Genomic DNA, 15,693 nt, shown 5'->3' with positions numbered 1-15,693 from the left:
CTCCTTGAGACATTTTGCCATTCAACCCATCAAGTTCATGCCAGCGCTCTGTAGAGTGATCCAATCAGTCCCATTCCATCTTTTTATCTCGAGACCTGCACTATTCAAATGCCCATTCAATTTCCTTTTGAAATGTTTCTTCGTTCCCCCTTTCCATTAACCTCAATTGGGAACAAGTTCAAGTTATTGTCAATTACTGTATAAAAAAAGTTCTTCCTCACATTCCCTCATCATTTCTTGCCCAAATATTTAATCTGCCTCTTAGTACTTGCACCAGTGGACAGGCAGATAAATAAGTCTATCATTTGAAAGTGATGTTAATCTTCAACAGTGACAGAAAACAGGATTAGGCACTAAAGAACACGGAATGCAAGAATAGTAAGTTTTGTGCCACATCTCTTTTTTTATGAGATAAGTTGTTACCAAGAATTATTTACATCTTTGCTACTTGAATTTTATTTACTGTTTACATTGAAAACAAATATATACACAAGTCCAGAAACAAAACAAAACTAAAAAGTTTCAGAGACTGTGCTACGTTTTACAGCATCACTGAGTTAAACATCTGCTCCTTATCTTCTTCCTCTTGGATACTGGACCTCTTGTTGCTTTCTAGAGTACACAATTTTTTTTCAAAGCGATAAATAATACCTGTAAGGATTTAGTCACATCAAAATCATAATGCCAAATATTCCAAATAAAGATTAGGCTACAGTGATAAATGTAACTGCTAATTAACTCGCATACAAGCAGAACTGATGTTACAAGAATGTTGTGGGTTAGTAATATTATTCTGATAACGTAAAAAGATCCTAACACTTTCAGACTTTCTCCATGTAACAATTTAAACCAAATAAAAAGATGTTATTTAGGTATTCTGATAGTGCACACATTTCACCAAAGTTATTAAAATAGTCTGTATTTGTTCAATTGTCAAAGAACGCCAGCAGTACAGTTGCGTCAGAGATTCCTGCGATAACTTTCATATGATTATGCATACGGATAAGCATTTACTGTCAATAGCAGACAGCTGTTTATACACATTTATCATAATGTATTCATTTCTATAACAAAAGCAAAGTTCAAACTGTGAAAAGCTAAAGCCTTTCCACGTTTTGAAATTTCAAATATTAGAGAGAACGTCCCGACTTGAATCCAGTCAGAGGGGCTGTGGCTACCAAAAAAAAATCACTGGAAAGGGCAGGAGCCAAGAGTTTGGTCAGCATGAATTTCAACACAGCTCCCTTTCACCTCACTGCTCCGATAAGTCCCATCTCTTGCTCCTTTACAAAAATACGAGCCACGCATTCAGATACGTCCAGTTCCGTTGCAATCGCAACGATGAATCTGAGAGATGGTTGACACACTTTCTTGTGAGGAGCGTTTTGGAATGTGCCGCAAAACTCGCAATGAATAGGGGGTCAGTGATTGCTCCTTCTACGGATGTTCCACTAAGTGTCGTCTTGCTCTCTTAACGTTTAGTTCCTCACTTGTTTGAGTCCTTGGCTGAGCTCAAGTGCAAGTGTTCCAGGTTTTGTAGAAACCAGGTGAAGGTTAAAGGACAAGACCCGAGGGTTGAACTGAGGTGACTTCGAAAAACACCCCAACCTTTCTCGTCAACTATCGCGTCACCTGGAAAGGATGAACAGCAAGAGAAGTCAGAGGCTTAGGGAGGATGTTAGCAAATCATTAATTTTTTCAAACAATAAAACAGTCTTACAACTAAAGTTGGAGGAAGTTAGTGTATGTTTGTTTCTTGTCTTCTTTTTTAAGGTGTCTCTTTATCGATGAAAAAGAAAGTTGTATTGGTGAGAACTGTCACTAAACGTGATTATCTGCCACGACTTTGATTTTACTCAATAACTAAAGTTGTAAAACATCTCGCATCCATTTTGGTGCAGTATGAACAGCAGCAAATCAAGATTTATTACCAGTCGCTACATATTGAGTGTGCTCTGAAATTGATCGTGGGTCGGTCGTGCTGTTTTTAATTGTTGATGAACAATTCTGACAAGTGCAGTAAAGTGAGCTGGCCGTTATCAGTATCCCAAAAAGAAGTTGGGGATAGCGGATGCATGCACACCGAGAACATTAACTGCCTCTCACTGATAACTATTCAGCCTCTTTAGTTTGGGGTGACTAAACTGTAAACATGAATCAAGTCCCCGTGAAAAACTGAGGGTATGTAGCATGGAACTAGAAAAAATTCAAACAAATGTCTTGGTGAATTTGCTAATGATATATGTTTCTATCTCAATTTTGAATTTATTGAGAAAGAGGCTAAAGTAACTCAGAACAACCCTTTTCCAAACCTGCAGGTCCACTATACAATCAAAGAAGGTAAGAAGTATTATTAGCACAAATAAAACTATGTTTCCTGCTCTTTAAGGGGGGTAATTGTCTTTCATTTCCCTTTTTGCAACAAAACAGCTCTGCAGGAAAATAAAATCACATTGGATGTGACTGGAGTCAGTGTATGGTAGGAGTAGCGGTTGCTACCTGTCTATGAAAACTAATAGTGAACCGATTGAGTTTTTAAAGCAATTTTACGGCCCCCATTAGCACTAAGTCTGGCACCAGACCACAAATGACTCGGTAGGGCAGAAGATACAAAAGTTTAAATGCATGGGCCAACAGTTTCAAGAACAGCTTCTTCCCCACTGTTATTAGACTTCTAAATAGACCTCACACATTTCACATCTGATGTTGACTTTGTTCTTTGTGCATCTTCTCTGCAGTTGCAACATTGTATTCTTCGCTCTATTACCCTTATACGTTTTGTATAGTATGATCTGCATGCAAAACAAAAACTTTTCACTGTACTTAGGTACATGTGACAAGAATAAATCAAATCAAATCAGATCCATTAAATTCAATGCCATACGTTGCAGTATCAAAGACTGCAGGGCTGAGGGTATGTAATGTATCACGGTAGAAATCGAGTACAGCATTCTCCCAATATTCAGGCCCTGACTTTAAGATTTTTAAATCATTTTACCTGTACATGAAGAAAGCATCCGAGTGAATATTTTCCACTTACTGAGGACAGCCAAGTGCTGCTTTAGAGAAATCGACAGCTATCTTTGTCACCAGATGAAGATGTCACACTGCTGGCTAAAATACATAGGTAAACTAAAAAAGTCAACACGGGACAGCTTCTTGTTTTTAATCAGGAGATTGTATTTCTCAAAATTAACTTTTTTAACCACTGGTTCAGTAGGCCACTTTTTAAAAAAAAATTTGCGTTAACAATTATTCTGCGTTCTGATGGCAAACAATAAACCTCATTTTTATGAGGATTTTTACCTCTTAAGTAGTGGCAGCGGTGGTCTCTGCTGGCCAGCATTGGCAACTCCTGGAAGTGCCCTCGGTTGAGCTCCTGCCCCCAACTGCCCCACCACCAGGCAACTGCCATTTGTTGCCTGACATACCCATCCACAGAACCCAAGGCCTCCCCACCCCCCCACACCAGCCAGCCAATTAGAAAGCAAAGAGAATGTTCATCACCCATCAAGTAGGTGGTTGAGCCCTCAGTTAAAATGGCCGTTGTGACTAGTAAGCAAAGGTGGTGAAAGATATTTTCCTCATCAATGAAAGAAACTGTTTGGTACTGCCCTGACAATATTGCCCCCAGGTTGTTCCCCTCACTGCACTGAACGCCAGGACATTCGCAGTTGGTCGAGAAATCCACTGGTGTAGCAGACATCTCACACATAGAAGCCTTGGAATGTAGGAGAAGACACACACCACCACATTGTCCAAGAGTCACGGTTGACAAACAAACTGCGAGGCCATGTGCAGACTGGGCCAGCTAAATGGCCCCATGCCAGACCTTTAGCAGCTCTTTGGACCTGAGTCAAGCATTCAACAGCAGTGACTGTAGATGAAACATATTGAAGCGGCTGTTGGAATTAATCTACAGCAAATGACAGCAGTGTACAGCAGGTTGTGACGAGGAGTCTCTCCCTCACACGTGAATCCAACATTCTTCTTCTCAAATATTGACTGACCAGAGCATTGATTTAAGTTTAGATTTTCAGTGGGCATAATCTTTATTGTGTTTTTGCTCCCTCCTCTTTCTGATAGAATGAAGCCAGGTCACCTTGAACTGCTGCTGGACTGAGAACCAACTCTGCAAGTTGTTCAGCACAGTCAATGTCTGCCACATGAGTCCAGCCAAGTGCAATTTCAGTGTGACATCACGATCTGGTGACAAAGGCAGCTAAGAATCTCTCCACAGGGGTCACTGTCTGCTTTCAGTAAGAGTGTGTGTGTGTGTGTGTGTGTGTGTGTGTGTGTGTGTGTGTGTGTGTGTGTGTGTGTGTGTGTCACCAGATCAAAGTGAACCAGCCTCATGAGGCTCAACAGCATCAGTCACCCAAATCTCTTGGCTTCCCGAAACTTGTGTTGAGATTTCATTTGGAACTCAGCACACAGAGTCAGTTTCTCTCTCTTCCGAGGTCTCCAGGCTACAATGACTTTGATTAGGTTTGGCATAATTATCTAAAATAAGCAGCCACAGTAGCACATGAAGAGTGCAGGTTTGAGGTGTAATACCGCATAATTGCATCAAGTATATATTTGCTAATCAAGCCAACAGCATTTACTAGGATTCTAGCCAATATATAGCAGGCATGATGGAATCTTTGTTATATTTAAAACCTACAGCCAGAAGTAAAAGGACAAAGGGGACAGTTTAAAATAGGCAGAAATAGATCCTACAGCCTGGCAGTCATTAGTAACAGACTGAAATGAAAACTCCATTGGATGTACATCAGGGCTACCGGTACACTAACAACATCCTTATACAATGAACTGGGGCAATCTTTGGCCCCCTAAGTCTCTCATCTCTGAAACAAGGGAGGTTTGAAGGCAGAACCAAAATCCAGCACAAAAGCTTTGTGCTGAGGGTATAGGCTCATTGAGAACTGCATCAGCAGTTTTTAAGTTGCAATGGTTTGAAAATCTAAAATTTGTTCCAATGCAGCTTCGCTCAGCAATTTACAACAGATTCTCAAACCAGCCCCTTCTTTTTCTAAATGCCACAGTATAGCTATTAAAATACACAAAAGATAATCTAATTGATTTTTTAAACCAACAATTAAAGGTTACAGTGTTGTTTTGCTAGAATCAAACATACTTTAATCAAGCAGAACATCTGAAGGATTTTATTTGTTGATTATAGAAAGGACGACTCAAATGAGGAGATAGTGACATAGGGCTAACAATACTGGACTAGTCAATCCAGAGGCCCAGATCAATGTTCTGGGGACATGGATTTAAATCTCACCATGGAGATGGATAGAGTTTAATTTAAGTTAATGAAATCTGGACTATCAAACTAGCCTCAATGATACTGACCATGGTAGCTGGGGTTTCTTTGCTCATTTAAAAACCTGTCTGGTTGATTAATGTTCTTTATCAAAAATAGCCTGCCATCCCTACCTGGTCTGACCCACACACGACTCCAGGCACACAGCAGTGGGGTTGACTCTGATGTAGCCTGGCAAGCCATCCTCTTCAAGGCAATTAGGGATGGGAACTAAAATGAGATAGTAGAAACTGCTGATGCTAGAGTCTGAGATAACAAGGTATGGAGCTGGATGAACACAGCAGACCAGGCAGCATCAGAGGAGCAGGAAAGCTGACGTTTCAGGTCTGGGTCCTTCTTCAGAACTGAAATGTTGTCCTTGCTGGTGACTCCCATACCCCATGAACAAATACAATAGGTGGGGAAAAAGCAGATACAGTCCAAGTATGGCTGAAATAAGCCACTGATAGATGAAAAAGATGGCTTCAAAAATGGGAAGGAAACTCTTCAAAACATAAACCTGTTAAAATTCTATTTCAATTTTGAAACAGTCCCATTACGAGCAATGATACCTTGCTTGATGCTTGATGGGTAGCTCAAATTAGGTGTCCAAGCTTACTGGACATCCCCACTCTTTCCACCGCCCCCCCCCCCCCTCCCCCCGCCACCACTTCAATAAAATATCTCCCTAATCATCTGGTATTCACTCTAGGGACAGGGGTGTTTGATGAGGCAGAAAACAGAGCAAGCAGACAAAAAGTGTGCACATGCCATGGAAAGCCAGTTAGAAAGTTGAGTTAGAAGGTCTGCCTTTGACTCTTTGGGATTCTCTCCAAGTTGTTTCAGAAGCTGTTAGCGCTTTAACTCCCATCACTCAAACTTCTTCATCATTCCACCCAGCCCCAATGGGTTGATGAGAACATAAGGTACAAAGGTCCCTTGTATCCTCTATGCCAATTTGTGGTCTCCAAAAATCTCCATGATTTCCTACATCCTCCACACTGAAAGAGGATAATAGATAGTGTACATTTACTGGTAATCACAAAGTATGTCGTGCAGCTCGGAGAAGTGGTTATGTAATGATATGAATGGATAACATAGTCATTTGTACTCATTTGGATGTGAACTATGTGAAAAGGATTGGGTAGAGATAGAGTGAATAAAGTGTAACATTTTGATTATAAATTATTATTTGCAGGAATCATCATTTGGAAGATTGTTATTTGTAAAATTGGTAAACCTTTGTTATGATGACAAAAAATTTCAGCTATATGCCTCCCGTGTACCTCTCCCACTCATGCGTAAATAAACATTTGAACAATGAAACCTGAGTTTCATATGATCTATGAGGAAATAAAGACCAGAATTCATCCTTTCAATGTCACCACCAAAGCTGCTCACTAACATCCACCATAGGTAGACCTCAGAAGCCATAAACTCATCTGAAGAATAAGATTTCTAAGTATCTAATAGTTTAAATGGTATAATGTCATAAGCACTTGAAAGTGAAAAAACAAACCCAGTCCTAAAGCCCATCTTAAATCTCTTCAAGTGGTTAAACAAACTAATTAATACTAAGACTCCATTTCAAAGACAGAGACCCCTTTAACAGTCTGTTTAAATTATCAGCCATAATACAAACGCAGAACCTTTACTGAGATAATTGCAGCTTTTCAAAGTCAGCCAAGCTTTCATTTAACGCAATAATAGCTTTGGAGAAATGCCAACAAATGTCTTTTTGAAACTTGCCTGACCAGATGCTAAAGTCTTCTTTCTAACCTGTAGCATATGGCCTGTCAATCACAAAGCTGTTCAGCGGAGGTGTTTTTTTAAACAAAGTTTTAATTACGAAATCAACTCATCTGTTTCTTTTAAAGAACGGGAGACTTAAAAAGAAACGTCATATCATGACACATTCCTACTTCATTGATTCATCCCTCGAACACTTTGAGTTAAGAAGCTTTCTTCTTAAGTCCATGTCTAAACTCAGCACCAAGTTGAAGTTGCCCTGATGAAAACCAAAAGAACTGCAGATGCTGTAAATCAGGAACAAAAACAAGCTCAGCAGGTCTGGCAGCATCTGTGAAGGAAAAAACAGAGTTAATGTTTCAGGTCCGGTGACCGTTCCTCAGTTCTGTTTCTTCCTTCACTTATGCTGCCAGACCTGCTGAGCTTTTCCAGCAACTTTGATTTTTTTTAACCCTGATTTGTTTGCATTTCCCTTTTGTGTGAGTCATGTCCCATCTTCTTTCTCCACCAGTTAACAGTGACCTCTGTCAGAAATCTGGATGGATATATGAATAGGAAGCGTTTAGAGGGATATAGGCCAAATGCTGGTAAATGGGGCTAGATTAGCTGAGGATATTTGATTGGCATGGCCAATTTGGACTGAAGGCTCTGTTTCCGTATTGTACATCTCTATGAGTCTATGATAAAATGAGTATAGGACTTCCACATTCAGGTCCTGCCTACCATTTCTTAAAGGGCCCCTGGGGTCTTACAAAAATCTGGCCTCCTGCCATTTTGTTCATGAATTGCCAAAAATGGCCAATAAATGTCACTTCTATTATTTTAACTCAGAAGTTAGTTTTTGTGATTCTGTACAAGAGGGTATCAGGATTTTGTGTTTTGTCCCCAGTTTCCAGAGCATCTTACCTAAGGATAAATGGAACAAGGCAAATCAAGGTCATCTTGTAAAACAACAAAGAACAATGACAGAGCAATCCATCAATTACTCCCTGGCATTTTTTAGGGGTTAGATGAATGCAGCACAGACTCAGGACCTGAATTCAAATTTCGTTTGACAAACAATCATGTTTGATACAAGCTGCCTGGAAAAATAATTCAAAATGGAGATTGTATGGTTGAGTGAAATCAAAACCAGTGAATCATATGTACACAGTTGAGAACAAAGAAAAGAGATTCAAAGAGCCTTCAGTCTTTAGACTGTCATAGTGGAGAGATCAGAGGTGCTTTTCAGAAAGTTTGGAATCAAAATAATTTTTGGCAGTTTTCTGGATGAGTTCAGTTCCATGTACATGACACTGTTACTCCTAACTAGAATTCGGAACATTGGTTGCATCCCATAGCAGTTAAATATTCACCAACCTGCAATCAAGCGACCAGATAAATATTTTTGTTACAAAATAAAAGGTCTTAAAAGATCAGAACGAGGTAGTAAAATAAATTCTAGACTGATGAAACAATGTTTGCCAATAACAGAATGATGAAAACCATGGGACAGGCCAGAATTGGAGGAGCACATGATCATTAATGTTTATAGGGCCAGAGGAAATTACAAAGGTCAGGAATGGTGAGGCTTATGGAGGTATTTGACAATAAAGACATGAATTTTAATATTGAAGCACCTGAAGCTGATGTTGATCAATGAGCACAGAGTGATGGATGAATAGGACGGGGTTCAAGTTATCAATAGAAGGGGCAGAGTTCCCGATAAGCACTAAATTGTCGGTCTCACTCAAGAGACCAACTAAGATGAATGGCAGAGGGGAAGACATGATTTTCCATTGTGAACTAGAGGTTAAGGCAGAGGCAAAGCATTATTCACCTGGACATGTATAATTCCTCCATTTGGGGTGCGGGATGGTTCAGAACGTGAGCACTGGCATCCAACCCCTTTACACCCAAATTAATCTCAAGATTGCAAGGGGTATCTTAGTTAAGATTGAGAAACTGAAATAGCGAATAAGTGCATTAGGAGCTTCTATTGGTAGAAGGATGTATATACATATGTCCAGGAAGGCGCACACACACACACACACACACACACACACACACACAAACACAGACACACACAGACACACACACGCGCGAGCCCAGGTAACACGAATGGCACAAATGTTTTGTATACACTATTTATTCCATTCACCTCATGCATATTTGGCTAATCGGCTTCTGAAACAGATACTCAGTGGAGCACAAGGCCGAATGAGAATTACATAGCAAATAAAATGTTGGTTATTATGCCTGCATTTAGTTGTTATAAAGGATTATTCCAAGTTTATACAACAGTGTGATGAGCTGCCATTTGGGAACAGACTTGTGCTAAGCTGAATTAAATCTATCAGAATGATTAAGTGCTCCTGGAAGTGGAATATCCATCCTAACAGCAAAGCACAATTTTCTTAGTTTAATATTAAATGAAATTCAGGAGGGTAGAATGTGACACCGCTGCCAATTAGGAGGCTATTCTTGTGTTTTTGAAAAAATATGATGAGAGATTAAAGGACTGCAGAACACAATCTTACCAGAAAGACTTGACAGCGTATAACCGATTCACTATCTGTCTTCAATTACCTGACCAATGTCATTTATTTGAACAGTCATATAGCTTATTGATTTTTCAGGGTGTTGTGAAAGGCAGGCAGCACAAAGAACAAAGTGTAAGTGAGGTTATAGCCTGGCATCTGGTCAATAATTTATTTGCACTACAAGGTTAGAAGTCAGGTCTCACAGAAGCAGCTTTGTCTAAAAGAGTTTGACCGGCAGCTGGATATATTGCTACACTTGGTCTCAATGCCGCTTCCATGGACCTCATTCAAGTCTTTGTTACCTTTGGACTCGACTATTCCTTTGCACTCTGAGCTGATCTCCCACATTTCACTGCCTGTAAACTTGGAGACATCTAAAACTCTGATGCTCACATCCTCATTCATAACAGGTCCCATTCATCTATCATTCCTGCACTCGCTGCTCAATATCCGCTCCCAGTAATGCAATGTCTTGATGTTAAAAATCACATCCTCATTTTCAATTACACACCTTATCAATTCCTATCCCTGTAACCCCAACTATATGAGATATCAACACTCCTCATATTCTCAACACTTGCGCATTCTTACTTACAATCACTCCTCCATTGGTTTCCAGGCCTCAGTTTCCTAAGTCTCAGCCTCTAGAATTCTCTCACTCAACCTTCCTACCTCTCTTCTTTCCATCTAGTCAACACTCCTTAATGTTGTATGTGCTTCACCACTGGTTAATGGTTATGCTTGGGTGCTGTCACCAATCCCTCTTTCTACTCTTTTAAAGCCAGCCAAAATTGGGTTAAGCCACCCTTGATGGGCCACTGTAACAGAAATACAGAATAACTGTTAATAGAAAAACTTATGAAATCAAATTAACATTACCTGTGATGTTTAAAGATTAGCATCATCAAGAAGCTCTGAGACCTTTTCAGAGGGCAGTCAAAGGGTCAACCACATTGCTGTAGCTCTAGAGTCAGATGTGGGCCTGACCACGCAAGGAGACAGATGAAGGAGACAGACGAATGAGCCAGGTGATTTTTCATATAAAGAACTAATGATTATTTAAGGTAACATTACTGAAACCAGCTTTAAATTGCTGATTTACTGAATCTAAGTTCCATGTTGAGCTTTGAATGTGTATCCCCACAGCATTAGCCCAGAGTTCTGGAACATTAGCCCAGTGACATTATCACCACACCACTGGGTCCCTCAACTTACTATTAACAAAATGCAATTTATTACATGACAGCAATAGGTACAATTTATGTTAACTTATTGGACATAATAACTGAGACTATCAAGAGACACCAATGACACAGTTGGTATCTGTGATGATCTCGAGCTAGGCCCCTCATTTGTCTGCTAGAGATCATTAAATTGAATGGAGTTAATACTATCTCCAGCAATAACACTTTCAGAATCATTATCCAAAAGAACACTATAACCTTCCTCGGGTCACTCAACCCAAAACATTAACTCTGGTTTCTCTCCACAGATGCTGCCAGACCTGCTGAGCTTTTCCAGCAAGTTCTGTTTCTGATTTACAGTATCTGCAGTTCTTTTGGTTTTTACTGTAACTTTCCTCTTTGGCCAAAGTCACCATCATATCTTCTCCTCTACCCATCTTCGATCCATCTCCCCATCTATTTCAGAACCCTCTTCCCCTCCCCCTTTTCTGATGAAGGGTCTAGGCCCGAAAGGTCAGCTTTCCTGCTCCTCTGATGCTGTTTGGCCTGCTGTGTTCATCCAGCTCCACACCTTGTTATCTCTATTATTTTTTCTCTCTTTTCTTTCCTATTGCACTAGTCCTGTTCAATACATTGAGATGTTTAAACACAGGAAAGGCAGTGCATAGGAATAAGTGGTTGCTATTAGTAATAAAGCCAAAAACAGAACTCATCCAAAGGTGCTGGTCATCTTAATTGTGTGTTTACAAATACAGGTTGAGTGTTCTATATTAAGTAGCTAGTCTCCTTTCTAACAACACCTGAAGCACATAGTTAAACTTAAGATTTATCAATTCAGGAATCTAGAAGCCAATATTCATACTTAAACATTGCAGAGGCTTTTTTTAAAATTATTCATTTGCAGCATATGGGTGTCACTGGCTACACCAGCATTATCTATCTCTGACTGCTGACAGGACACAGTGAACCACATTGAGCCCAGACAAGGATGGCAGATTACCTTCTTGAAAGGGCAGTAGTGAACCAGACAGGCTTTTTAATGATCAGAGATAATGTGAACTGCAGATGCTGGAGAATCCAAGATAACCAAGTGTGAAGCTGGATGAACACAGCAGGTCAAGCAGCATCTCAGGAGCACAAAAGCTGACATTTCGGGCCTAGACCCTTCATCAGAGAGGGGGATGGGGTGAGGGTTCTGGAATAAATTGTTGCAAGGCTGCCATTCAAATTCGAGGTGGGATTTCATCTCTTGTCCCCATAACAAATGTGGAGGGGGTCTAGATTATTGAGCTGATACCATACACCAGCTCCACGCACTAGTGACCTGAAACCACCACCAACTTCACGCTGCACCCCCCCCCCCCCCCCACCCTCCTGCCTTGCAGGTGGTCCTTTTGTGCCAGTGCTCTTTCTCCTGAGGTGGAATAGATTGCTGCAGTCTGTCCATCTGTAGTGCCTGGTGTTAACAGTCTGTTAACAATGAGATCACTTCCAACATTATGATTTAGAATGGCCAGCATACTTCATCAACATTGTTACATAAAAGCAGCTGATTGCACTGGCCTGCTTAGCCATATGTGCCTACTCTTCCATCTGATCAACTTAGGGACATTTACACTTTTATAACATTACCCTGCATAATTTATCTGGGCTTTTAAAGCTTACACAAGACTTCGACAATAATGGATGTGCGGGAGTACAGTGGGCTGTAATTATGCATCCTGTCCTTCAATCATGCTGCCTATCTTCAGTTACAGCTATGCTAATGACCAGGCATTTAGTATTGCTGTTCAATTATATTTCAATGAGTAGGACGAAACTCAATGGGAACTGCGGAATAATTCCTGCATGTCATAGTTCTCCTTTGATTACTGTTTTTATACAACGGGTCTATTACCCTGTTATTGAAAAATACGAGTAGTGGTAATCTGGGATTCTGCTCCACACAGGAGCTGCAGCTACTGGGATAAGTGACACTTTGGAGTCTGAGATCAATGTATTTGTATGATTAAGATATCTAGGATACAGAGCTAATAAGCGAACCACTGTTGAGGTGTAGATCAGCCCAAATCTAATTGAACGACAGAGGACCTCTATGGGGCTGGATACCTTACAGTCGTTCCTGACAATGAGCTTATAGTTATTTTCTCTTCACCCATACAAAGACTCCAACACGGCATATGATTAATTTGGCTGCATGTGCTCACCTCGGTTTTCTCCAGGCCGAGCAACTTAAAGCTGATAAAAAAAATACAGTGTAGAGCTGAATGAACAATGCAGGCCAGGCAGCATCAGAGCAGCAGGAAAGCTGACGTTTCAGGTCTGGACCCTTCTTCAGAAACCCTGCCAGGGTAGTCTTGGTGGGCTGAAGGGCCTGTTCTTATGTTGTACTTTTCATTGTTCTTTCCTGCTCCTCTCATGCTGCTTGGCCTGTTGTGCTCCTCCAGCTCCACACCTTGGCATCTCAGATTCTCCAGCATCAGTAGTTCCTACTTCTCAAGACTGAGCTACATTACTTCAGGTCTGGAGTTGCAAATAGCTAAAATCCGCTGATTTCTCTCCTCAAGTAAACCAGCTGCATTTTTTTACAAGAGTGCGTGGGTTCTTTGTCACCAGTCCTGATAGTACTTTCCTATTGCAAATTTATTTAATGTATCGATTATAGATTCACAGCTGCCAGGGTTGGGTTTGAACTGAACACCTGTTGCTTCAGTAACGTAGGACGTGTAGTCTGGTAAAAAAAAAACTAATATGCAACCATTCCCCATAACCTGAGGGAGAGAAATGTGACCTAAAGTTTGAAATTGGTCAAGTATACATGCAGGAATTTTGTACAATTTTTGTTTCACATCTCAGGGCTGCTCAACTCTGGGTTGACGATACTAAAGGACTTAGCCTAAAGATTCAAACCAACACAAATGCAATCACATTCTTCTTATAGCCAGGAAGGTCTATGAGGAGATTTATTAAAGCTTTTTAGATCAGGAAGTAAATAAAGAGAATCTGTATCCGAAGATTATGGGTCAATACTGAGAGCATACAGATATAAGGGGATTGGCAAACGAATTAGAAATCATATGAGCAAAAATGTCTTTTCACAATTGCTGTTGGGATTTGAAGTGTACTGCCCAATAGGTTGATAAATAGGGGTTTAACAGTCACCTTAAACTTGAAGGGTGAAAAATTGGAACAATATCAGGAACCTAGTGGAAATAGGTTGGATTGATGGATTACCCTGCAAAGCAGACAGCACAGAATCAATGGCCGTGTTTATGCTGAACTATTTTAGGATTTAAACATTCTGTCCAGGCAGAGAGGATGGCCAAAGTATTCTAACCGGGCCACGTACATGTAAAAGGTGACTAGAAGGGTGGCACGGTGGCTCAGTGGTTAGCACTGCTGCCACACAGCGCCAGGGACCTGGGTTCAGTTCCACCTTCAGGTGACTATTTGCGTAGAGTTTGCACGTTCTCCCCGTGTCTGCGTGGGTTTCCTCCAGGTGCTCCGGTTTCCTCCCACTGTGCAAAGAAGTGCAGGATAGGTGGATTGGCCATGCTAAATTGCCCGTAGTGTTCAGGAATGTGTAGTTTAGATGAGTCTGGGTGGGATTCTCTGAGGGTCGGTGTGGACTTGTTGGGCCAAAGCGCCTGTTTCCACACTGTAGGGATTCTATAAGTTCAGTGGACTTCAGGTGAATTGGATCCCCTTTCACAAATTCCCTTAGAATCCCTACAGCTTTGAAACAGGCCATTCAGCCCCTCAAATCCATACTGATGCTCTGAAAACCATCCCACCCTGTCCCCGTAACCCAGCATTTACAATGGGTAATCCACTAGCCTGCACATCCTTGGATACTATGGGGCAATTTCACATGGCTAATCCACCTAACCTGCACATCTTAGGTCTGTGGGCAGAAACCGGAGCACGCGGAAGAGCCCACATAGACACAGGGAGAATGTACAAGCTCCACACGGTCAACCAAGGGTGAAGTCGAACCCCGGGCCCCCTGAAGCAGCAGTGCAAACCACTGAGCGTGCATGTTGCCTTGGATTTATGAGTAAAGTTAGCAAGTTCTTTTCAGCTGAAAATGGAATATACTGCCATGTGGATATTAAAGCACAATTGGACAACAACCATTACAGAAACTGCAAATTTGTGTTCAAGCAATTTGTGGAACTAAGATAGTATTGCTGACTTCTCACTACACTCAGTGGATTAAATCTGTCATTTTAAGAAGTATTTTACATTTATTATATAGATATACTGAGTCACAGAGTTTAAACCTCAATTTGGCTCTGTGTTGCAGAGCAGCAATACATTTTATGGTGAAATGCTCAAACGATGTTCATTCTTCATTCTTACTAGAAGGATTTTGAAGATCAGAAGTCAAAGTGTTGGGAGAAAATAACAGCGCTCCCATGGCAATATGCAAATGATGCAACATGATACACATTTTGAAACTGTCTTGGGTAATAAAGTTGTCTCACATGACATAAAAATATTTATGAACAACTATAATCTGTTTACCATTCAAGGTCTAGTCTACCGGTGAAAATCATTCAATAGAGCTGGAGGCAATGGTGTAAAATAACATATGATTTTGGCTTAATTGCACAGGTTTCCTTTTGCTTAATTGAACAATTCAACTATTTTCAATTAGTTCTAACTTTTACTCAATAAGTGCTCTATGCCTGAAATTTCTGAAGGCCTGAGAAACTTCTGGAAGAAGCAGTTGAGTCTTCTGGTCCACGTTCATGAGGGTGAGTTAATTGTACAAAGCTGTGCTACTATGCTTCAGAGGTATCTGTTGTCTGGGAGGTAAGTTGGAGGGAGACAGTCTGGTGCTGATGCCAAAACAAGTCCAGTAGTTACCATCTTCCTAATGATAATTAATATTTAAATACAGACATTGTCAGTATATCTCCTC

At 40.7% G+C, this 15,693-nt stretch overlaps 1 protein-coding gene across 3 annotated transcripts in view; it reads right to left on the bottom strand.

The window, feature by feature from the left end:
• Window positions 1-395: 395 nt before the first annotated feature.
• LOC125460664 (chemokine-like protein TAFA-2) overlaps window positions 396-15,693 on the bottom strand; it is a 270,791-nt gene continuing 255,493 nt past the window's right edge. For all 3 annotated transcript variants that reach the window (XR_007249305.2, XR_007249306.2, XM_048548345.2), the window contains one exon: window positions 396-1,632. Coding sequence is in view for 1 of the 3 variants with exons in the window: in XM_048548345.2 (XP_048404302.1) it covers window positions 1,621-1,632 (12 nt within the window). In the remaining 2 variants the exon portion in view is untranslated. The remainder of the gene's footprint in view (window positions 1,633-15,693) is intronic.

Source organism: Stegostoma tigrinum, chromosome 18 (genome assembly GCF_030684315.1).
Source record: "Stegostoma tigrinum isolate sSteTig4 chromosome 18, sSteTig4.hap1, whole genome shotgun sequence".
NCBI classification, from domain to species: Eukaryota; Metazoa; Chordata; class Chondrichthyes; order Orectolobiformes; family Stegostomatidae; genus Stegostoma; species Stegostoma tigrinum.
This window is presented reverse-complemented; position numbering and strand designations above follow the sequence as displayed.